This window comes from Drosophila takahashii, chromosome 4 (genome assembly GCF_030179915.1).
Source record: "Drosophila takahashii strain IR98-3 E-12201 chromosome 4, DtakHiC1v2, whole genome shotgun sequence".
Taxonomy (NCBI): Eukaryota; Metazoa; Arthropoda; class Insecta; order Diptera; family Drosophilidae; genus Drosophila; species Drosophila takahashii.
Window position 1 is genome coordinate 507,527 of NC_091682.1, and position 23,967 is coordinate 531,493.

Sequence of the window (23,967 nt, forward strand, 5' to 3'; positions counted from 1 at the left end):
TTCAAATCGTTGGGAGACAATTACAACTTAAAAATAACAATAATAACGAATAATCAATGACTACAACTTATAACTATTACGGTCCCTGAAAAATAATAGTCAATATCGTTGTATCTTAAGTCAGCATTTCTTTGACGAACATTTTTATTGGCGAACGCAAAAGTAATAGTTAATCTTCAAAATTGTAAAATAGAATCTCTATTTCATTGTGAGTCACAAAGAAAACAAGAAATGAAGCTAGCTTCGGCCAGCCGAAGCTTATATACCCTTGCAGATCTTTCCTATTAATTAACAAATCGCAAAAATGTTCAATTTTCTAATATTTCTCATTAATTTTCCGATCGTTCCTATGGCAGCTATATGATATAGTCGTCCGATTTTGATCAAATTAAAATTGAAATTCTGAAATATTTAAAAAGAGTCATATCCTAGAGTAGAAGATAATACAATAAAAACCAAAGAAGCTAGAATTTATTTTCTATTACTTTTACATTAATTTTCCGATCGTTCCTATGGCAGCTATATGATATAGTCGTCCGATTTTGAAATAATTAATTCAATATAAAATATAAATTCAGAAATATTTAAAAAATAACATCCCCAAAAGTAGAAGGTAATATTTCAAAAAACACCGAAGCTAGAATTTTTTAAAGTTTTTTTTTCCGATCCTTCCTATGGGAGCTATATGATATAGTTGTCCGATCCGGTCGGCTCCGACATATATACTACCTGCAATAGAAAGAAGACTTTTGCGAAAGTTTCGTCCCGATAGCTCAAAAACTGAGAGACTAGTTTGCGTAGAAACAGACAGACGGACAGTCGGACAGACGGACATGGCTAGATCGACTCGTCTTGTGATGCTGATCAAGAATATATATACTTTATGGGGTCGGAAACGTCTCCTTCACTGCGTTGCAAACTTCTGACTAAAATCATAATACCCTCTGCAAGGGTATAAAAATGGAGGGTCGGGGATCATACTCGGTCCTTTTTGTTGGGAGACAGAAGCTCTACACGCTAGGCTACGTCCAACTGTTAATATTCATGAAATAAATTTCTACTTGACTCTTTTATTCGAGCGAAACCAATAATTTGACATGCTAAAATCTGACAAGAAAGGGAATGGGGTAAATTCCTAGTTATACCCGTTACTCGTAGAGTAAAAGGGTATATTGTATTCGTGCAAGAATATGTAACAGCTAGAAGGAAGCATTTCCGACCCTATAAAGTATATATATTCTTGATCAGGATCACTAGCCGAGTCGATCTAGCCATGTCCGTCTATCCGTCTGTCCGTCTGTCTGTCTGTCCGTATGAAAGCTGAGATCTCGGAAACTATAAAAGCTAGTAGACTGACATTTTGCATGCAGATTCTAGGATTTCCTACGCAGCGCAAGTTTGTTTCAAAAGGGTGCCATGCCCCCTCTAACGCCCATATACGAATTTAAAAATTTCATTATTTCGGAAAAGAAAAAATGCGGTTTTATTGTGTTCATCAATACCATTCGTTAAAATGTTACGGCGGATTAAAGTTTTTATCCCCATCTCCGTCGCACTCCCTTTAGCTGTGTAACGGGTATCTGATAGTCGGGGCACCCGACTATAGCGTTCTCTCTTGTTTTACACTTAATTTTTAGCTAAACTTTAGGGCCATTGCGCACCGCCTAAACGATTATATAAAATTTTTCGGTTTTCGCATAAATTTATTGGACACAGAAACCTACCATTTAAGATGCTGCGCTCAGTTGACCTTAAAAAAGTCCACCCTAATGTACAAATTTACATATTTATACCCGTTACTCGTAGAGTAAAAGGGTATATTGTATTCGTGCAAAAGTATGTAACAGCTAGAAGGAAGCGTTTCCGACCCCATAAAGTATATATATTCTTGATCAGGCTCACTAGCCGAGTCGATCTAGCCATGTCCGTCTGTCCGTCTGTCTGTCCGTCTGTCTGTCTGTCTGTCTGTCTGTCCGTATGAACGCTGAGATCTCAGAAACTACAAAAGCTAGAAGGTTGAGATTTTCCACACATATTCTTGGGCTTCCTACGCAGCGCAAGTTTATTTCAGACGAGCGCCACGCCCCCTCTAACGCCCACAATCGCCCACTAACGATTTTAAAATGTGCCTGGCGGTCACACCTTTAAAGATTTCCGAGAAGTATAAATGCAATTTTGTTGTGTATATTTATACCTATCGAAATGTAGAAGACATTTTTTAAATCGGACCATTCATTAAAAAGTTATACGCAATCCAAAAATATATATCCATCTCCCTCGCACTCCCTTTAGCCGAGTGACGGGTATTAGATAGTCGGGACACGAACCCGACTATAGCGTTCTCTCTTGTCTTAAATTAAAAACCTGTTACTCAGAAATAAACCAATTTAATCAATTAACATTTAATGTTGGCGTTAACATTAATAAAATTAAGCTGTTTTTTTTTCAAATAAAAAAATTCTTTAAAATTGCGTAATGTTATATTTTAATGTTTATTTTATTTTCTTAAATGCATATGAAGTACAATGTGTCCGTATATGCTTTCAAATAAATAGTGAAGTTAATCGTCAAGACTTAATTCCCTTTCCTGTGTAGAACATTAATAATATTAAACGTCTCAAAAATTGATTTAAAAACTTTTGAATGTTGACGGACGGTGCGATCGTCACATTTTTTTTACATCGTCAAGAGGTATTTATGTATGTTTGATTTCAATAATCGTCAATATAAATACATACATAAATTCATATGAATGTATGTATACATAAACGTTTTTATGTGTGCATGTCTATGTTGTTTTATGTAAACGTACTGATCACTGCTACACATGCCAGCTGCACATACGAGTATACGTATGTATAGATTTGTGTACATATGTTCGTATGCATTAATTAATGAATATTATTACTAAATGTATTCGATACCGTCTTCGTGAATGTGTTTTTCCAGTTTTTAGGTAAAATTTAGAACAAAGTTATTAAATTTTTTGTTTGGTTACTTATTAATGTTTATATGTACATATATACATACGTTCATATTTGAACATACATCTGTTCATATAGTATTTTCCAATTTTTTGGACAACAGTCAAGCAATTACGAACAATTAACGAAGCCACTATAAAAACATAAACGCATAAAATAATAAAGTAAAAACTGTAGGGCAAGAAGAGTCTGGCAGCTCTAAGTGAACAAACAATAACAAGTGCGCGCTTCGGACTCTTATCATTTGGTTTTTATCTATTGATGTAGCTTTTTCGATTAGGCGTGTCGCTAGCTGCTCGTGGCTACAAATTTTTCATTGAAGTTGTCTTGATCTTTTTTGTTAGGTCTAATCGACCTAACGCACTTAGTTTCAAGACACTTAGTTTGGATATATTTCTAAACATTTTAATTTGAAGCTTGTCCAAATTCAAAGTACAATAGTATATTCGCTTTATACAGTCTTGAAGTCTAGCATTTGTATTCATACGTATATACATCCTTATGTATATATGAAATATTATCACAAAAGCAGTGAGAAAGAATTAATAATTTTTTTTATACAAATACATTGTACATTTCTATGTAAAGCACACATACATTACAAAGGTATTAAACATTCCGTTTTGCGATTTATTTAGGATAATTCCGAAATTTTTGTGTTGGTAGAACAGGAAACCAATCGAATTATGATTAAACAAAAAGAATCAAGAGGTACGCATTCGAAGTGACCGAAGATGAGTGATTAAAGACGTATAATGTATCATTTTAAAAAAATTTTGTATTTTAGCATAGTAATTTATTATTTTCTTTCTTAAAGATTCCAAACCATGTACTGGACTGTTAAATCAAGATCAAGAGGATCAAATGAACGTATGCGGATATCGTCGATCTCATATACGAACTTCGTTTTGCTGGGCTTGTATTTTGCTGACTGGTGGTCTATTGCGGCTCGTCTTACATTGGTGGCGTCATTTGTATTTATATGCAACTTGCACTCAATGTTCATTGGAGGAGGCAGAACAGGTTTTGGTAACCGAGGATTATCAAGGAAAGCACAAATTGTATCACGTAAAGCCAGTTCAAGTCCTATCTGCGAACCACCTTGAGTAAGTTCAAATTAATTTCATAGTTGACAAACTTAAAAGCGTTATCATTCCTTAGGAAATTATTGGAAAAGGAGGCGAAGGGAACAGAAAGTATTCATTTAGAAAGTGATGATGTAGAAAACGCCATTCAACCATCGGTTCATTTTACCTCGGCGCAATTCAAAAGTACGTTCCATATAAAATACTAACTAATAACCGGCTAAATTGCAATGTACTTATTTTCAGGGTGTTCATCCCTACGAATATTCCGATGCAAACAATTGGTCTATGCATGGAACAACAGTCTGAATGGTTTCCAAAGGATAAATGGACTCGATCTTAATATCCCGTGTTCATATTATCACCAACAACGTGGGTTAAGTGTGAATGAACAAATTTCAAGGCGAATTGTTTTTGGAGATAATGAGATAACTGTTCCATTGCGAGATGTTAAGACATTGCTTTTCTTGGAAGTACTTAATCCTTTTTATGTTTTTCAAATATTCTCAGTAATCTTGTGGTTTACATATGATTACTATTATTATGCTTGCGTAATACTTTTGATGTCAATATTTGGTATAACGGTGTCTATTTTACAAACGAAAAAGGCAAGTATAGGGACGAAACAAATTTAAATAAATGTATAACCAAGTTATTATTTTCAGAATCAAGATGTACTGCAAAAAACAGTATATAACACTGGTAATGCATGGGTTGTTGATTCTAAAGGTCTGTCCAAGGAGTTTCCAACGCGAGCCCTAGTACCAGGAGATATAATTGAAATACCATCTTCAGGCTGTACTCTGCAGTGCGATGCAGTATTATTATCAGGAAATTGCATCCTAGATGAGTCTATGCTTACTGGCGAAAGTGTGCCAGTGACTAAAACTCCATTACCATCAAAGCGTGACATTATATTTGATAAAAAAGAGCATGCCAGGCATACCCTTTTTTGTGGGACAAAGGTTATTCAAACTCGCTATATTGGATCAAAAAAAGTGTTAGCATTTGTGATAAACACTGGAAACATAACAGCTAAGGGGGAACTTATACGATCTATTCTTTATCCCCCACCTGTTGACTACAAATTTGAACAAGATTCATATAAATTTATTCAGTTCCTGGCTGTAATTGCTTGTGTCGGATTTATTTATACGCTTGTAACAAAAGTAAGTGCTCTATGCTTCAGAAAAATAAACACATAAAATTCTATTTGTATTTTTAGATATTGCGCGGCACGGATCCTGTTAAAATAGCTGTTGAATCTCTGGACCTTATTACAATCGTTGTCCCACCAGCACTGCCAGCTGCAATGACCGTCGGCCGTTTTTATGCACAAAAACGGTTAAAGTCTAGTGACATATTTTGCATTTCCCCTCGGTCTATAAATGTAGCAGGAAGCATAAATTGCTGTTGCTTTGACAAGGTTCGTATCATCGCTTACATTTTTAAAAATATCAACAATCACCATTTTGTTCCATAATTAAATTCTTCTTTAATGGGTTACAAAGGGTTTTTGGCAAAACCAAAGTAACAATGTTTTTTCTATTATTTTTTTTGATTATTTCTATGAGAGCCATAAGATATAGTGGTCCGATCCGGCTCGTTCCGACATATGTACTACCTGCAATAAAAAGAAGACTTTTGGGATAGTTTAATCGACATAATATATATTTATTGATAAATACAAATATCGATATCTTCAGTATCTATCGAGTAATACTATAAAAGAGTATATGTCGATTTGCGCCATTTTCCCCCAGCCCAAACCATAATAGTGTGTTTTGCGACGCAAAGTAGAATGTTCTGATTTTTTTCCATAGAAACCCTGTGGATAGAAGAGAAAATTTTCTCGAATGTTTGACAAAGGTTCGAAAATTTACTAGAAAATGTAAAGGAATACAAAAGTAACACCCGACTTTTATGTCATTTTTCTTCAAATTTAAGACCGCATATATAATGTAAACGCCTTGCATAATTTTGTAATATTCGAAAATGATTCTAGTAGTCTAAATACAATATAATACCTAAAATTCTAAAAAAAAAATTGGGTCTGGATTGTGGGTTAGAGGAGGTGTGCACTTAGAAAGGACTTTTTAAAATTCGGCTCCTAAGGACTCCCAGGACTCTCGTAAAATGCGAAATTGCTTGATTAAAACATTAACCATTCCCACACCTTTCAACCAAACAAGTTGATATTTATAATATATTGTATTCGTGCAAAAATATGTAATAGCTAGAAGGAAGCGTTTCCTTTGTCTTTGGCGCCAAAAAATGGATGGATGAATTTAATTCAAACCTTTTGTATATTCTTAAGTGCTATTTAAATAACATCCAATAATTTTTATAGCCGATACTATCAGCTAATATATCGGTGGCAAAGCGATTGCTGGAACACTATTAAAAAAAGGCGTTTTGTGGTGTTCACTGTACTCCCGCTAAAAATGATCGGATTTCCATTTTGTTTTTAAATTTCGTTTAAGAATTAAAAAAACCCGCCCCCTGGGAAAACCTTTTTTTAATTTTGTATTTAAAAAATTTTTTTTTTTAAGTCCAAAGTTAAAAATGCGTTTTTCACCTAAAAAAATGTGACTTTTGGTTTAAAAAAAAATATTTAAATTTAAAAAATAAAAAAAACGCTTCCCAGGGGCGGGTCTTTTTTATGCAGAAAAATATGCGACAAATTTGAAAACGATCGGCTGAGCCGTTTAGAAATGCCGATGAACACAGACTTTCGAAATGTGGTTTCGAGAAAAACGCACTTAAAGATGCACTTACGTACCTAAAGTTTTAGAGGTTAGGGTACTAGTTTTAGCATAACTTCTAAAGTTTTTGTCCGATTGACTTAAAACTTTTTTGTATAATCTTAAGATGTTAAACTACAAGAAAAAAATATATGGGCGTTAGAGGGGGCGTGGCGCCCCCCCCCCCCCCCCCATGTCCATAACATATGGACAGCCCCTAACGGGTATAATTAGCGCGGGTATAATTAGGCTACAACATGCTATCAGTGACGCCTAAAATTTTGTTTTTAATTGTTTTAATAAGTTTAACTATTAGTATTAAATGCATTGTAGAAGAAAATATTTTAATTTAATTTTTAAACGCTGTTCACAAAAAAGAGACATGTAACTATTTAATTCCGAAAAGATTACCAAAATTAGTTGACCATTCTTGAAAATATATCCCAAAAGAAGAAGAAAATTTGTGATTTTCTTAAATTAAAGATACCGCAAGTACCAGAGCTGGTGGACTATGTGTAGTGGCAACTTATGCTTAGGAAAGCCTTATTTATCAAAATAAAATGATGGCAGGCCTGGACACCGACCCATGTTACATTTTGTCGGATTGTGTTGTCATTCGTAAGCAGAGCTTGCAAATATCGGTCAACCTTTTCAAAGTGTTTGAAAAAAAAAAAACCTGTCATTTACAAACACCTAGAATACTGGGTGTATGCTAACACATTCGAAGGGTTTTTGATTAACAGCTGTTAAGCTAGGAATACGCGCTGCAAACCATTGGAAGCAAGTTGATTGCTGCAATCAAACTTGCGCGTATAAACACTAGTGCAACCATTTTGCTGGAAACAAAGAACTTGCCAAATTTGTTTGCATTACTATTTTTTGATTTGCAGCAATCAACTTGCTGCAATTCCAATATACTTAATATTTTAATAATTTAAGATTCTAAAACTCCTCTTTGGGCATATCTTTACAATGTAGTCAAGCATTTAATAAAACATTTAACATTTAACGTTAAATTATAACTTTTTAATTAAAATAACTTTAACTGGCCAAATCATTAAGGTTAAAAACTGTAAAATAAATAGGGGGTATTGCCATGAAGTCGCCCATTTTAAACACGTTTGAAAATATTTTGGGCTGTTTATCATATCCCGCATTAATTTTTAAAAAGGCAATTTTTATGAACGTAATTTTTAGTTGGCAACTAGGGATGTCAAAAATATATAAAAATATCGATATATCGATATTTTTGCAAAAAAAATATATTTATATCGTGATATTTATTTAGCCAAATATCACAATATCGATATTTTATTTTCGATATTATTTGATATTTGCATATCTTTCTTTCATCTGTGCACAACAAAATGTAGCGTGTTAAAATTTATTTCGGTGAAATTAATAAAAAAAAATTTTTTTTTTTTTATATATGATGGACGTTGATGCACTACGAGCAGTACAAACAAGTGGCCCAACGATACCAAGCACGTGCTTGTTACGCGCGGGACCCTTTATCAATTAGGGCAAAAATGCGAGTTCGCGAGGAAAATACATGAAACAAATACTACAAATACTACAACTAAGATTGAAGCAAATGAGATAAAATTTTAGTTTTTAATACGGGGATAGATGTTGAAGTGCAAATTAAATGATAAAGATATAAATGATAATGATAAAGTTATAATTTTTACATAGAACACGAAAGGGCTCATGCAGAGTAAAATTTTACATCGAGGTAAATTAAGAGGGTAATAATTTCGTGTTAGTCTAACGGGAACATTAAATATTAAACGGTTTACCAGTTCTACGGAATCAATATCACCTCTTATAAGATTTTGCATAAAAATAGTACCAAGCATTATTCTACGGTTTTCGAGTGTAGGTAAATTAAGCAATAGTAATCTACTCTGGTAGGAAGGTAGCCTTACGTTTTGATCCCAGTTCAAACTACGAAGGGCAAAAAGAAGACATTTTTTTTGCACCGACTCAATACGGTCGATGTGCACTTGATATTGTGGACTCCAAACTGAAGAACAATATTCCAAAATAGGACGGACAAGGGAGGTAAATAATAATCTGGTTGTATAAGGGTCATCAAATTCCTTTGACCAACGCTTTATAAACCCAAAAACACTCATAGCTTTATTGACAGTGGCCATTATGTGGCAATCAAATTTAAGTTTTGGGTCGAGAAGAACACCTAAATAGTTAATTGAATATATACGGTCGAGTGGTGTTTTTTGAAGAAAATAACTCACAAACGTAGGAGGGCCCCTATAAAAAGTCATAACGTTGCATTTAAGGGAGTTCAGATTTAAAAGGTTGTACTCACACTATCCCTGAAAACAATCAATATCTGACTGTAAGTTGAAACCGGACCCTACATCTTTATATGATAAACAAAGCTTAACATCGTCAGCGTACATTAGTACACGAGAATGAGCTACGATAGAGGAAAGATCGTTAATAAACAAAGTAAACAGCAAAGGGCCTAAATGACTACCTTGAGGAACTCCAGATGTCACGTTGATAATTTTAGAAACAGCGCTCTTAAATATAACCCTCTGAGTCCTACCATTCAAGTAACTTGAAATCCAAGTTAATAGATTACATGGAAACCCAAGCTGATCTAATTTGAATAAAAGAAGAGAGTGGTTAACAGAGTCAAAGGCCTTACTAAAATCTGTATATATAACGTCAGTCTGCATGTTATTCTTATATCCATTTATTACAATAGATGATAATTCAAGAAGGTTGGTGGTGGTCGATCTTCGCTTAATCGATTTAGCGTCGCTTGTGAACGGTTGTTATTTTATGTGATTTTTTCGCAAGTGTTTTGTGTTTAGCTTACTAACAAAGTTAGTGTTAGTGTTAGTGTTTTAAATAGATCTCCCCGTTTAACGGGTATGTGGTTTTAGTTATTTTAACAATTTCCATTAGATTTGTTTAATATCTTGGCTTTGTTGGTGTTATTTTGCACTCTCTAAATTTGCTCTTGTATTCTCTCTCTTTTTCTCTCTCTCTATTCCGCTCTATTATAACTGTAATTTCGCTCTCTCGGAACCTGCCAAATTTCTTGTAGACTCTTCCCAGCGGCGAAAATTGCCATTACAAAATGGATTACGAATGCATTACTTCTCCTCTCGTAATAGAGAAACAATGGATTACAACATGGATTACTTTGCCATAGGCATGGCCGCCTTGTAATGTGGTCGGGAGAAAATTTGCATTTCTAGTAATGGGAAAAGTATGCTAGGGCCGAATCACCTTCGGGTCTCCATTACGAATTCAATATACTTTTCCGAAATTGTAATGCAAAATGTAGACGGACTAGAGAAAATTCAACATACAATTTGGAAAACGTATGATGAGTTGTAATGCATGTTCATTTATGAAAACAAAAAATATTCTTTCCTCATGTAGGAATTGAACATGGGTATTATTGTATAATGGATGGAAAGGCTAACCGCTCGGCCATTGTCTGTGCTTTTTTTAGTTCGTCAAACTATATTTAGAATGCATGCTGTTATTATTAAAGTTCCGAAGCTCAAACGTGAGGGAGGGGAAACGAAAAACGAACACATAGACAATAATTTTTATGTGTGTTTGTGATTTTTGACGAAGGGAAATCGTTAGCGAACGAAAAAACGAAGTCATAGGAGCCCTGATTACAACTTCTCTAACGAAAAGCAGCGATAGTAATCGGTTACATTTTCTTTACATGTAATGCATTTTTTCTCCAGACCCCATTCGCCTGTTCGCCGCTGGGCATAGACAATAATTTTTATGTGTGTTTGTGATTTTTGACGAAGGGAAATCGTTAGCGAACGAAAAAACGAAGTCATAGGAGCCCTGATTACAACTTCTCTAACGAAAAGCAGCGATAGTAATCGGTTACATTTTCTTTACATGTAATGCATTTTTTCTCCAGACCCCATTCGCCTGTTCGCCGCTGGGTTGGGTGCTTTTCTCATAGTCTCTCTCTCTCTCGCTTTACATTGTAACTGTTCGTTCGTTTTGTTGTTGGTGCCCCACAAGCCACGCTCAGTCGATTGAACACTTTTTCTCTCGCGCTCTCTTGCTCTCGACTTAATTCGCGATCTCGCGCTCTTATACTTTTGTGTTTTGTGTTTTTTGCGGTTTTGGAATTTGATCCCAGTGCCAAATTTACTCGAGGTATATTTTCCACATTTTATTTTCTATTTCTTTGAATAATCTTTTTTTTCCTATAAAATGGCCCTTATCTGTATAAAGAAAAGTTGTGCTCTTCCGATGTCAACCAAAGATTCTTTTATTATCTGCTGTCTCTGCGATTCGGTCATGCACGTCAAATGTGCAGGATTTACTGGCAGAGTTAAAGACTTCATTGAAATGCGTACCGGTCTCATGTGGGCATGTGAGTCCTGCAAGGAAATGACAGTCGAAATGAGCAGCTTTATGAGGCAGACTCGAGACGGACTATTGAACCTTTCACGAGTTTTCACACAGCTCAATGACGGGTTCAACTCAGTTTGCGACCAATTTAATAATAAGAAATTATTATTAACCGAGTCGCCTAAACGGAAAAAAGCCAGCTCAGGGGCGGTTAATAAGACCGTGAAACAAAACAAAACATTGAACTCGGTAGTTGCAGCAGTTCCGGTCGGCACAGGGGTAAGCGAGCCACCTGTGCCTATGGTAACAGCCAGTTCCGGAGGTGACCCTGTTTCTGGATGCCAACCTGAGGCACAGAAGTCGGTGCTGACCGTAGATGCAGTAGGAACCGCTTCTGGGTCCCAGCCGAGTGAGGTTCGGACTGCTGCTGGGGGGCGTAAGAAACTTTCAGTTGTTCCACATAGAAAGCAATTGTTTGTTTCTAGATTTACCCCGGATACCAAATCTGAGGATGTTATGGAATTCATACGTGAAAAATTCCCATCCGAGGACATTGAAGTTGAACAATTTCGATTAGCGAGGAACATAAAGGCTGCAAATGAGAAGTAATAATACATTCAAATGCTTTAGGATTTGCCGACAATTTAGAAATGCCTCTATAATTCTGGGCATCCGCCTTCGCACCCTTTTTTGTGGAGTGGAATAATGAAAGAGTCCTTCCAGATAGTTGGAAAAACTGATGATGAAATAGACAAATGAAAAAGTTTAAGAATCGGTTTACAAATGGTTGAAGCACAAAACTTAAGCACACTCCCAGGGAGTCCATCAGGACCGGGAGAATACGTTGGCGTTGTTGTTGCTAAATCCTTTAAAAGAGAACTTTCGGTAATTACAGGGGTAAAAATACAATTAGCCCTATTTAAGTGGTTAGGGTAGGTAGGGTTTGAACAAGCAGCCGAACTATAAGTAGTTTGGAAAAACTCGGCAAATAAATCCGCAATTTCAGAATCCGACGATGCCTCTTTTGAGTTTAAACGTACCGATGAAGGCAATGCCGGAGACTTACGCTTGGCATTAACGAAGTTATAAAACTGCTTCGGATCATTTGAAAACTCGAATTTACATCGATTTAAATACATGGAATAGCAATGACTGTTGAGAACATTAAAATCTGAACGAGCCACAACATATTTCGCAAAATCAGATGGCTTTCCCGTTTTTTTATACTTTTTATAAGTGTTGGATTTAAGATTTTTAAGTCTTTGAAGCTCATTGTTAAACCAAGGAGGCCTGTTTAGCTTCGGAGGAAGACTGTCAGGCACGCATTCGTCAAAAAAAAGTGTTTAAAACGCTATAGAAAAGTTCAATTGCACTGTCAATATCCATGCAATTGTACAAATCAGTCCAATTATATTGAGAAATCATGTAGTTTAGTTTATTATAGTCACATTTACGAAAGCATCTCCTTTTAGTTTGAGGAACTAAAGGAGAAAGGGTATCAGTACAGGGGAGGCCAATTGTCAATTCCAAAGTTGGATGATATCGGTCTTCAGGTACAACAAGTGCGTCAATTCTAGCTACAGTGACTTCATGCGGATCTAAAACAAAGACTAGATCTAATTGTCTATTTAATGAATTTCGTATAAAGCTTACTTGCTGTAACGATAATTCTAAAAGGCCATCCACAAAATCATGGGCGGATAAAGGAGTAGCGACAAGTGAGTCAGTGGGAAGAGACCAAGAGATATTAGGGAGATTAAAGTCACCCAAAACAATCAAAAGGTCTCTGTTGGAAAAAAAGGACAGAACAGATTTTATAGCAGACAGATGGTGCTCATAAATTATTAAATCAGAGCCAGGAGGAATATAAGAGCAGGTTACAAAAATAGATAAGGATTGAATGGAAACTTTGACACTAACAAATTCAATATCGTTAGGGATATGAATGTTAAGCCTCTCCGATGTTAAACTAGAGGTAACGGCAATCAGTACACCACCTCCCCTACGCGGGGAGCGATCGGTCCTGTAGGTGTTAAAGTTCATTGACAAAACTTCAGAGTCAGATATCTCTGGTTTCAGCCAAGTCTCCGTAAAAGCCAAAATATCTTCAGTAAATGCAGAGGAGTAAGCATAAAGCTTTGGTAGCTTCATATTTAATCCTCTAACATTTTGATAAGCCAAAAATGAACCTGTTATTTTTTTGGCACAGTGGAAGGCCTATTATTAGGCACAGTGGAAAGCCGATTATTAGGCACAGTGGGAGGCCTGTTATTTGTTCACCGACTTCTGTGCCTCAGGTTGGCATCCAGAAACAGGGTCACCTCCGGAACTGGCTGTTACCATAGGCACAGATGGCTCGCTTACCCCTGTGCCGACCGGAACTGCTGCAGCTACCGATATCGGATCACTATATCATATAGCTGCCATAGGAACGGTCGAAAAATTAAATGGAAATTAATGGGAAAAAACTTATATCTTTGTTGGTTTTTATTACATTCCCTTCTACTCTGGGATATGACTATTTTGAAATATTTTCGAATTTCGATTTTAATTTTTAAAAGATCGAACTACTATATCATATAGCTGCCATAGAAACGTTCGAAAAATTAATGTGAAATAATAGGAAATTTAACATTTTTGCGATTTGTAAATTAATAGAATGATCCGCAAGGGTATATAAGCTTCGGCTTGCCGAAGCTAGCTTTCTTTCTTGTTTATGATCTTTTTAATGGAGACATCTCATTAAAGTTTTGTATGAAAAGGAAGAAAAAGCGGCTAAAATAGCTATTTTCAAAAAATCATAAAAAAAACAAGAAAAAATATTTTGAAACATTTTTTTTTTCAGGTATTATTAATTTTGATTGGGGAACAACTTTGCATCAAAACATTTTTGTTTTAGGCCCCAGGAAAAAAGTTGAAAATTTGACTTTCAAAAAAAAATTGTCTAATTTGCTCACTTTTCAAAGGGTGCTTAATGGATTAAGACAATTTTTGTGTCATTTAAACGGAATTGAAGTGTTCTTCCATAGGTGCCAAAATGTTTATATTATAAGTTCAAAATATGAGTACAGCTAACATTCAAATTTGTGAAAATACTTTTGACTAGGGTTGTATATTGTTTATACTTTTCTAGTGCTTTTTCATTAATTTTAGAGCAAAAGTCTTTTTTGTTAGCTTATTTACGCGGCTAAAATTTTGAAATGCAACTCAAAAAAAAAAAAATTGTTTAAAGTATCTGATATATCGATGTTTTTTTTGGCGATATATTATATATCATATTGATATCTTTCTTAAAGAAAATATATCAGCGATACGATATTTTTAAAATATTTGACATCCCTATTGGCAACGGAGTAATTAGGCCGCTGAAATAATAATTGTATTGTTCTTATTTGCTTATAGCACCCAATTAGTCGCAAAAGTTTTGAAAATTCAAATTTCTTACTATCTGATTATTCTTACAACATTACCTGGTTATACTCCAGGTTATATACCCGTTACTCGTAGAGTAAAAGGGTATATTGTATTTGTGCAAAAGTATGTAAAAGTAGCTACAAGGAAGCACTTCCGACCCTATAAAGTATTTACATTCTTGATCAGGGTCACTAGCCGAGCCGATACAGCCATGTCTGTTTGTCTGTCTGTATGAACGCTGAGATCGCAGAAACTACAACAGCTAGAAAGTTGGGATTACCCAAACATATTCTTGGCTTTCCTACGCAGCACAAGTTTGTTTCAGTCGAGGGCCACGCCCCCTCTAATGCCCACAATCGCCTTAAACGATACACCTGCAAAAAGTAATGCAGTTTTATTGTGTTTATCAATACCTATCGAAATGTAAAAGAAATCCAATCGGACCGTTCGTTAAAAAGTTAGGCGCGAGCAAAGTTTTATGTCTCCATCCCCCTCGCTCTCCCTTTAGCTGAGTAACAGGTATCTTATAGTCGGAAACTCGACTATAGGGTTCTCTCTTGTTTGATTTTTAATTGTGTTTGATCCCAAGAGTGGCGTGTAGACCAATATAAGTTTGAAAACGAGGCCCCTTCCCGGAGGTCAGAAAAGAAAACCACGGAGTTATAAGATGGGTTGATAACTGATTTATTGTGAGCTTGGTACATGGTTATATACTAGTTGGAGATGAGGAAGTTAAGTGTAAAGAATAGTGGAATGGATTGTATTCTGGAGTAGGTCAGTGTGTTTTAACTATATCAGCGGTTAGCGTAGTTGGGTCAGCTGACACTGCAGAGAACAAACAAATTGATATGGCTCAGAAATAATAATTATTTTTGGGTTATTTAAATATTTGTAAAAATATAATCATTACTTGTAAGCGAAAACAAGAAAGGAAGCTAGCTTCGGCCAGCCGAAGCTTATATACCCTTGCAGATAAAGTAAATACCTGTAGTTTCCAGGGATTCCAGATTTAGCGTGCCTATTTAAATTTTGTTTTTAAGTTGTCAAAAATCAAAACCCCTACTTCCTACAAATATACAATGAATTTTCTTATATTTGTTTGAATATTCCTATGGGAGCCTTAAGAAGATATAGTGGTCCAATCCGGCTCGCTCCGACATATGTACTACCTGCAATAGAAAGGAAACTTTCGGCAAAGTTTCATCGCGATATCTTTAAAACTGAGAGATTAGTTCGCATAGAAACGGACAGACGGACATGGCTAGATAGACTCGGCTATTGGTGCTGATCAAGATATATATATATATATATAATTGTGTGTATATATATAATTGTGTATATATATAATTGTGCCTCTGGGCTACGAAAGGTTTTCTTACTATTAAGCCGCAAAAAGTGCCTAAAAATCGAAAATTTGGAACTTTTACCACGGATTTCTAAAAACTTCGACGTGATAGAAAGTTTCCAAGTATGAGGTAGTAATCTACAGCTAAAATCCTTTCAGGTTTTGTAGCGTTTATTCTTGGGCCAAGAAAAAGTCTTGATTTTGTCGACCTGTGTAATCATTATTTGTGAGCGATATTATTTCTCTTAAAAATATCATTTAATGTGCGATTATTACAAATAATCAATTTAATGTTTGAATCGACAACAACCGACAACAATCCGCTGTAATGGAATTTGTTTCGCAAACGATGATTTGTTAAAAAAGAAACTTAAGCAGTTTTTTGCCTTTTATAATCGTAATTGGCAAAAATGTCACAGAATAACGGACCTAAAAATTTCAATTTTGGAAAAGGACACGCCAACTGACAAACCTTTGCATGCTGCTTCTATTTGGCAAAAAATATCCAAAAAGAAGGTACTTTAGTTTTGTTGCGAAAGGCATTGAATATTAAATTTTGGAATAACAAATACATTTTTTTTAGTTCCTTGCCTTTAAAAGTATGTATGCGGCGTGGGCGGTTGATGAACACGAGTTCGTACTCCTCAGCTTGTTTTCCGTTTATTTAAAATCGTAAATATACCCGTTACTCGTGGAGTAAAAGGGTATATTAGATTCGTGCAAAAGTATGTAACAGCTAGAAGGAAGCGTTTCCGACCCCATAAAGTATATATATTCTTGATCAGGGGCACTAGCCGAGTCGATTTAGCCATGTCCGTCTGTCTGTCTGTATGAACGCTGAGATCTCGGAAACTACAAAAGCTAGAAGGTTGAGATTTCCCACACATATTCTTGGGCATCCTACGCAGCGCAAGTTTATGTTAGCCGAGCGCCACGCCCCCTCTAACGCCCACAATTGCCCTCTAACGATTTTAAAATGGGTCCTGCGCCCACATCTTTAAAGATTTCCGAGAAGTTTTGTTGTGTATATTTATACCTATCAAAATGTAGAAGACATTTTTCAAATCGGAACATTCATTCAAAAGTTATACGCAATCAAAATTTATATATCTATCTCCCTCGCACTCCCTTTAGCTGAGTTACGATTATTAGTCGGGACACCAACCCGAGTACAGCGTTCGCACTCCCTTTAGCTGAGTGACGGGTATTAGATAGTCGGGACACCAACCTGACTATAGCGTTCTCTCTTGTTTTATTATTACCGTTAGGCGCGGTTGTTCGGTTGATCTGAAAGGTCGGATCGAATCCGGAAGCAAAACAAAAAAAGGGTTCCGCTAAGAGAGAGATTTTGTTAGCAACATTATTTTCGGTTTTGTCGAGAGTCTAACTGCCTTAGTAATATCGGTTGACAGTTATTTGCAAGCTCTGCTCGTGAGGGATATTTATTTTTTGCCTGTCTTTCTGTTTCTACGCATACTTGTCTCTTAGTTTTGAAGCTATCGGTTTGAAACTTTCATAAAAGTATATAAGTCTCGTCCACCCTGATCGGAAAATTATTTTTTATTGTATTCTCTTCTAATCTGGGACATGACCATTTTTTAATAATTCAGAATTTTGAATTAAATTTAACAATAAATAACACAGGTCGACAAAATCCGGACTTTTTTTTTGGCCCGGCCCATGAGTAAACGCTACAAAACCTGAAAGGTTTTAAGCCTTGGATTACTACCCCATAATTGGAAACTTTCTATCACGTCACGGTTTTGAGAATTCCGTGGTAAATGTTCCAAATTTTCGATTTATAGGCACTTTTTGTGGCCGAATAAAAAATAAACCGATTATAGCCCAGAACCGCAATTTGTTGGAAATGGTACATTGAAACTTTAACTTCAACAGTGTCTAATCACTAAGTTGGGCGACCTCTACTTCTTGAGTTATAATGCATTTTACTAAAGTCAACTTTGTCAATTTTTTCTATTTGTAGTAGCCTGATATTTTTAATGTATAGTGTGTATACGGGTCTCATTTCAACAATAAAAATATGAAGCTACTATAAATAAAAAAAAAAAAAAAGTGACAAAACTAACCTTAGTAAATTCCAATGTAGCTAAAGAAGTAGAGATCGCCCGACTTGGTAATTGGAAACTGTTGAAGCTAAAGATTCAAAGTACCATTATTGCTAAATTGTGGCTCTGGGCTACGAAGGGTTTTCTTGCTATTAAGCCGCAAAAAGTGCCTAAAAATCGAAAATTTGGAACTTTAACCACGGATTTCTAAAAACTTCGACGTGATGGAAAGTTTCCAAATATGGGGTAGTAATCTACAACTTAAATCCTTTCAAGTTTTTCAGCGTTTAGTCTTGGGCTATTTTGTCGACCAGTGTAATCGAACGGTTATATTTTGTATCCTTATGTAGGAAACAAGAATGAAAGTTAACTTCGGTCAGCCGAAGTTTATATACCCTTGCAGGTATTTCTACTTAAAATGTTGTTTTTACAATGGCAAAAATCAAAACGCCTTCTTTCTACAAAGTTACAAAGTTTTTTCTCTTATTTTGTTGATTATTCCTATGGGAGCCATAAGATATAGTGGTCCGATCGGGCTCGTTCCGACATATGTACTACCTGCAATAGATAGAAGACTTTTGGGAAAGTCTCATCGCGATAGCTTGAAAACTGAGCGACTAGTTCGCATAAAAACGGACAGACGGACATGGCTAGATGGACTCGGCTATTGATGCCTTTTGACTTTTGACTGAAATTATAATACCCTCTTCAAGGGTATAACAATTAATATCAAAATATTGTTAAATGAAACATCTACAAGGGTAAAATCATTCCTATTTAATTACAATATGTTTAATTTAATTAAATTAGCTTCGGCTGGACTAAGTAAGCTTCCTTTCTTGATTTCTTCATTTTTGGAATCAGAGACGCAAAATATATCGGAAAAGTATGTTTATAGGTTTGACACCATATCAGTTGACTGTTTTCGATATCATCGACTTGTCGTTTTTATACGTTGGCAAAATCCTAAAATGTATTTCATTATGATTAGGTTGCTTTGTTAGTTTTTATACGTTTTTTTTATAACAGACGGACATGGCTAGATAGACTCGGCTATTGGTGCTGATCAAAAATACTTTATGTTGTCGGAAACGTCTCCTTCACTGCGTTGCAAACATCTGACTGAAATTATAATACCCTCTGCAAGGGTATAAAAATACATCGAAAGCAGTCGACTCAAAATCGGTAGTAGAAACCAGGGACCGTAAATAACAGTTATTTGTGATTTTTGTTTTAAAAAGACTACTGTGATATTTGGTTTTAAACTTCAAAAATAACGTTCTTTTTACTCTTGTCCACAAAGTATATGCATTTCAACAAATCTAGAAAGCAAATTAACTGTTATTTGTTCATGTCTATAAAGTGCATAAAAACCAGTTAAATTGTTAATAAAAACTTGTACAAATCTCAGTAGGCCTTTTAAAATAAAAATCACAAATAACTGTTATTTACGGTCCCTGGTAGAAACACAAGGCATATTGTCGACTTATAGTCCTTCTGTCGATTTTTTGGAAACTTTAATTTATATTAGACATCTGCATGAATAACAAAAAATACATATTCGAATTGACAATGTTCAAAATGAGTTGAATGAGTTGGAATGTGTAGGAAAACTGGCTTGAATAAATAAGTGTACTGACGTAAAACTCAGTCGAACCAGAAATGGTGATGGAAAACGAATCGAGTAAATGAGTACACGAACAACTCAGACGAATTTATTCGAATCCATTCGAGTTCTTACATGACGTCATAAGGGCAAAATGGAAAATTAAATTTGTTTTGAAATACTTACATAAATATTGGGCTTTTTGTCTTTTTTTTAAATTACAAATCTACCTTTAGTTTTAGCTCGCCACTGAATCCAACCATGCCATTTTCATATTTAAATCCTAAGAATTCGCGGACCAAGTAGGAGAAATATAAAATAGTGTAGTGAAGAGGCAGAAAGGAATGGTCTTCCTTCTACCGCAAATCCTAAGAATTCGCGGACCAAGGAGGAGAAGTACAAAATAGTGTAGTGAAGAGGCAGAATGGAATGGTCTTCCTTGGACCGCAACTTCTTAAGAATTTATCTAACAAACTCCAGGATGACAATACTAAGAAGTCGCGGTCCAAGGAAGACCATTCCTTTCTTTATCTGTGGCGATAGAGGCAAATTTTTTGGTTCTGACATAAAACTAATTGTTTTTCCATATTTTTTTTTAATTCTCGTGGATTTTTGCATGTGTTTTGAGTTTAAACTAAGGGGAGCTTGGTAATTTCGAAAATAAGAAATCACAAAAATACTTATTTATAGACATACATATATGTATATCAAAACAAATTTAATTTTCTATTTTGCCCTTATGACGTCATATAAGAAAATCGAATGGATTCGAATAACTCGAATGATTTCAGCCTATTCAAATATGACATTCTGTTTTTCGTTATCACTCGTTTAACTCTAGGCCTTTTCTGTCATACTCTATACGGACCAAGATGCAATCCATTCTAGTCATAGTGTGCTGAGCATTTACTCAACTCTATTCTATTCGAATGGAATCATTTCAAAGCCTGTTTGATTCCAGTCATGCAGATGTCTAATTTATATACCATTGTTCCACCAAAAATAAATTATAACAAATTTAAACATCGTAAAATTAATTAAATTAGTTTAAATACTATTATAATTCGAAACATTTTTAAATAAATTAACTTTGGGTTTATATATATGCACTAATTAATAATTCATTACATTATTTCAGACTGGAACACTCACAGAAGATGGACTTGATATGTGGGGAGTTGTGCCCAAATCATCAACAAATCAATTCCAAATACCGTTAAAAAACGTGGACCGATTGCCGTACGATCATTTTCTTTTCGGCATGGCAACGTGTCACTCTATAACAATAATGAATGGAACAATGATGGGGGATCCGTTGGATTTAAAAATGTTTCAATCCACGGGTTGGACACTAGAAGACGCAAATAACATACCAGATAATGAAAAATATGGTATTCTTTATCCAACTATTTTAAGACAACCAAGACATAGCGTTTCCGACTTAACCTCACACGATTCGGGATCCAAGAGTAAAATTAACCGGCAATCTTCTCTGGACGATTTACTAGCTACTGTTGGTATCTCGCAAGCTCAAAATAATTTTGATCATGGTATCGTTAGAGAATTTCCATTTTCTTCGAGTCTTCAGCGAATGTCCGTCATTACTCGTTGTCTGAGTGACCAAGTATTTAACGTGTACTGCAAAGGTTCTCCGGAGATGTTACAGAAGCTTTGCACACCGCAAAGCCTTCCCGATAATTATTCTGAGCAGTTGTCGACATTTGCGAAAAAAGGGTACCGAATTATTGCCATAGCATTTAAAGCTCTTGTCCAAAAGATGAACTATACAAAAATACAGCGTCTATCCCGCGAAGAGGTTGAAAACAACTTGGAATTTCTCGGTTTTGTGATACTTGAAAATCGCCTCAAGCCAGACACTGCGAAAGTAATCAATGCACTAAACTCGGCCAAAATTCGAACTATAATGATTACTGGCGATAATATTTTAACTGCTATGAGCGTTGCTAGAGATTGTGGTATAGTAAGCGCATCGCAAGCTGTTATAACAGTGCACGCAGATCCGCTTGGAGGTGTTGCAAATATTCAAAACAAAATCACTGGTTCTGGTACTGAATGTATTATAGATAAAAGTCCAGATAAACTTTACAAGTTGCAGTACACTCTAGATTTGGGAAGTAAAATCACGCCCTCATCTATTTTAACATCAAATTGCAACAGTAACTTTTTTCACGAGGAGAATCGTGTGGGTGAGTTTACCACGGACGGTGCTCAAACTCTATTTCGCCTTGATTCGACGAATTCATTAGTTAATGAATTAAGCTCAAGTTATGCAGATAGTATTCTGCCTACGAGTGAAAGTTTAGCCAGTGTAAAGACAACAGACACATGGACCCACAATGACGGAACAGATGCTGAGCTTGGAATAAAGCGCACTCAAGACGAAAGCTGGCGGCAACACTACATATTTGCAATGGATGGTAGAACTTGGCAGATTGTAAAAGACCACTTTCCAGAGGAAATGGGAATAATATTAACACGCGGCTCGATTTATGCCCGAATGTCACCTGATCAAAAGCAGGCTCTTGTTATAGAACTTCAAAATTTGGATTACTGCGTTGCTATGTGTGGTGATGGCGCCAACGACTGTGGTGCGCTAAAGGTGGCTCATGCTGGTATTTCCTTAAGTGAGACCGAAGCGTCGATTGCGTCGCCATTTACTTCACGCAATCCCACGATTTCGGCAGTTCCAAACGTTATTAAAGAAGGACGCGCTGCATTAGTTACATCGTTTGGGATTTTTAAATATATGGCTGCCTATTCGCTAGTTCAGTTCATATCTGTTATGATTCTTTATTCCATCGACTCGAATTTGACAGACAAGCAATATCTTTATGTAGACCTCGGACTGATATCGATATTTGCATTCTTTTTTGGTAAAACTGGATCGTTTGATGGAAATCTGGTTAAACAAGTGCCCCTGAGTTCATTAATATCTTCAACTCCATTAGCATCCCTTTTACTTCATCTTACTGTCGTAACAGGATTTCAAGTGATTGGTAAGTATATGAATAATATTCCGCTAAACTGAAAATAATTAAATATTTTTTGTTTTATCTTACGATTTTAGGGTGGATTCATCTACATCAAGAGCCGTGGTTTACGCCGTTCCAACCTTCTGACGAAGACCATTTGGGTTGTTATGAAAATTACACTATGTTTTGCATATCCAGTTTTCAGTACATTATACTTGCCTTTGTTTTTTCAAAGGGTGCGCCATATCGCCAGCCACTATGGTCAAATTGGCCACTCTGCTTAGCATTTATTGTAAATGTATGCGTTATTGTCTATTTGGTGATTAACCCCAGTGACTGGGTAGCAAATTTTTTTCAGCTCATTGTACCTCCTGTGATGAGTTTTCGATACTTTATGCTTATTTACGGAGCCGCAGCATTTACTTGTCATGTTTTCGTAGAATCATTTTTGGTTGAATATCTAGTGTTTAAAAAATACCAAGTTCAGCGGGATAATAACTGGGTCACTTCAAAGCAAAAATACATGCGTCTGGAGTACGACATTTCCAAAATTAAAAATTGGCCACCAATAACTGAAGTTTATGAACCAAATAATGGTACCAACTGGGAAATAGAGCAGCCCACGTATGTCAGTTTGCATGCTGAACAAAATCATGATACGCAGCTTGGAAAATTTCCAGGGTTTAATTAGTAAAATGCATTAAAAATAAAAAATAGTTAATAGAAAGTATAGCGAGGGAATAATTTTCGCCAAAATCTTTGTACATTTTAATATAAGTAAATGCATAATTTTAAGAACTCGCATAAATCACGCTGCGTTTGGAAAATTTACTAGATTTAATTAGTAAATTACATTAAAAAAAGAAAGTAAGAAAGCGTATAATTCTCGCCGAAATCTTTGTACATATAAGGAAATGCATAATTTGAAGAATTTGCATATTCATTATAGGGGATTTAGTCAAAATTATTTAGTTCCTATTTAGTTTTGCCATGTATTCGTAGTATCCTCCATCCTAGAAAATTGTACTTATGTAAGTTTAAAGCAATTTTGTCGTATTATGTTTATAATGGCGGTCATGTATTTTTGATGTAATTAAGTGTTTAATATGTTATAATTTTCATTTTGGCTGTACATTGCGTTATTTGACTAAGTTTATTTATTTATTTTTAAGTACTCGCTGCTCTTTATTAAATGTATTAGACTACACTTTAATATAATAAATAGTTAAAACGAAATTAATTTAATCAAGTAAATATTTTAGCAAGAATGGAAGTTTAATTCGACAAGCCGAACCTTGCAGTTGAAATAAATACTTAAATTTCATTGCTTGATCGTGCAGCGGTATTTTTTGACTG

At 35.4% G+C, this 23,967-nt stretch overlaps 1 protein-coding gene and 1 long non-coding RNA gene across 7 annotated transcripts in view; one reads left to right on the plus strand and one right to left on the minus strand.

Moving 5' to 3' along the window:
- The window catches only part of anne (anne boleyn), a 52,833-nt gene extending 28,982 nt beyond the window's left edge, over nucleotides 1–23,851 (plus strand). For 5 of the 6 annotated variants that reach the window (XM_070218143.1, XM_070218142.1, XM_044395420.2 and 2 more), the window contains exons 3-9: nucleotides 3,802–4,090; nucleotides 4,146–4,255; nucleotides 4,316–4,677; nucleotides 4,735–5,238; nucleotides 5,295–5,495; nucleotides 20,757–22,635; nucleotides 22,707–23,851. In XM_070218143.1, the coding sequence (XP_070074244.1) occupies nucleotides 3,802–4,090; nucleotides 4,146–4,255; nucleotides 4,316–4,677; nucleotides 4,735–5,238; nucleotides 5,295–5,495; nucleotides 20,757–22,635; nucleotides 22,707–23,302 (3,941 nt within the window). In that variant the 3' untranslated portion in view covers nucleotides 23,303–23,851. Of the gene's footprint in view, nucleotides 1–3,565; nucleotides 3,696–3,801; nucleotides 4,091–4,145; nucleotides 4,256–4,315; nucleotides 4,678–4,734; nucleotides 5,239–5,294; nucleotides 5,496–20,756; nucleotides 22,636–22,706 lie in introns of those variants that run through there. The other variant, XM_044395421.2, reaches the window with a different exon arrangement.
- On the minus strand, nucleotides 8,114–9,991 carry LOC138913753 (uncharacterized). Its single transcript, XR_011419581.1, has 3 exons — nucleotides 9,317–9,991; nucleotides 9,146–9,256; nucleotides 8,114–9,087 (listed from the first exon to the last, which is right to left on the minus strand). It is a non-coding gene; the product is annotated as an uncharacterized lncRNA (long non-coding RNA).
- Nucleotides 23,852–23,967: the final 116 nt, after the last annotated feature.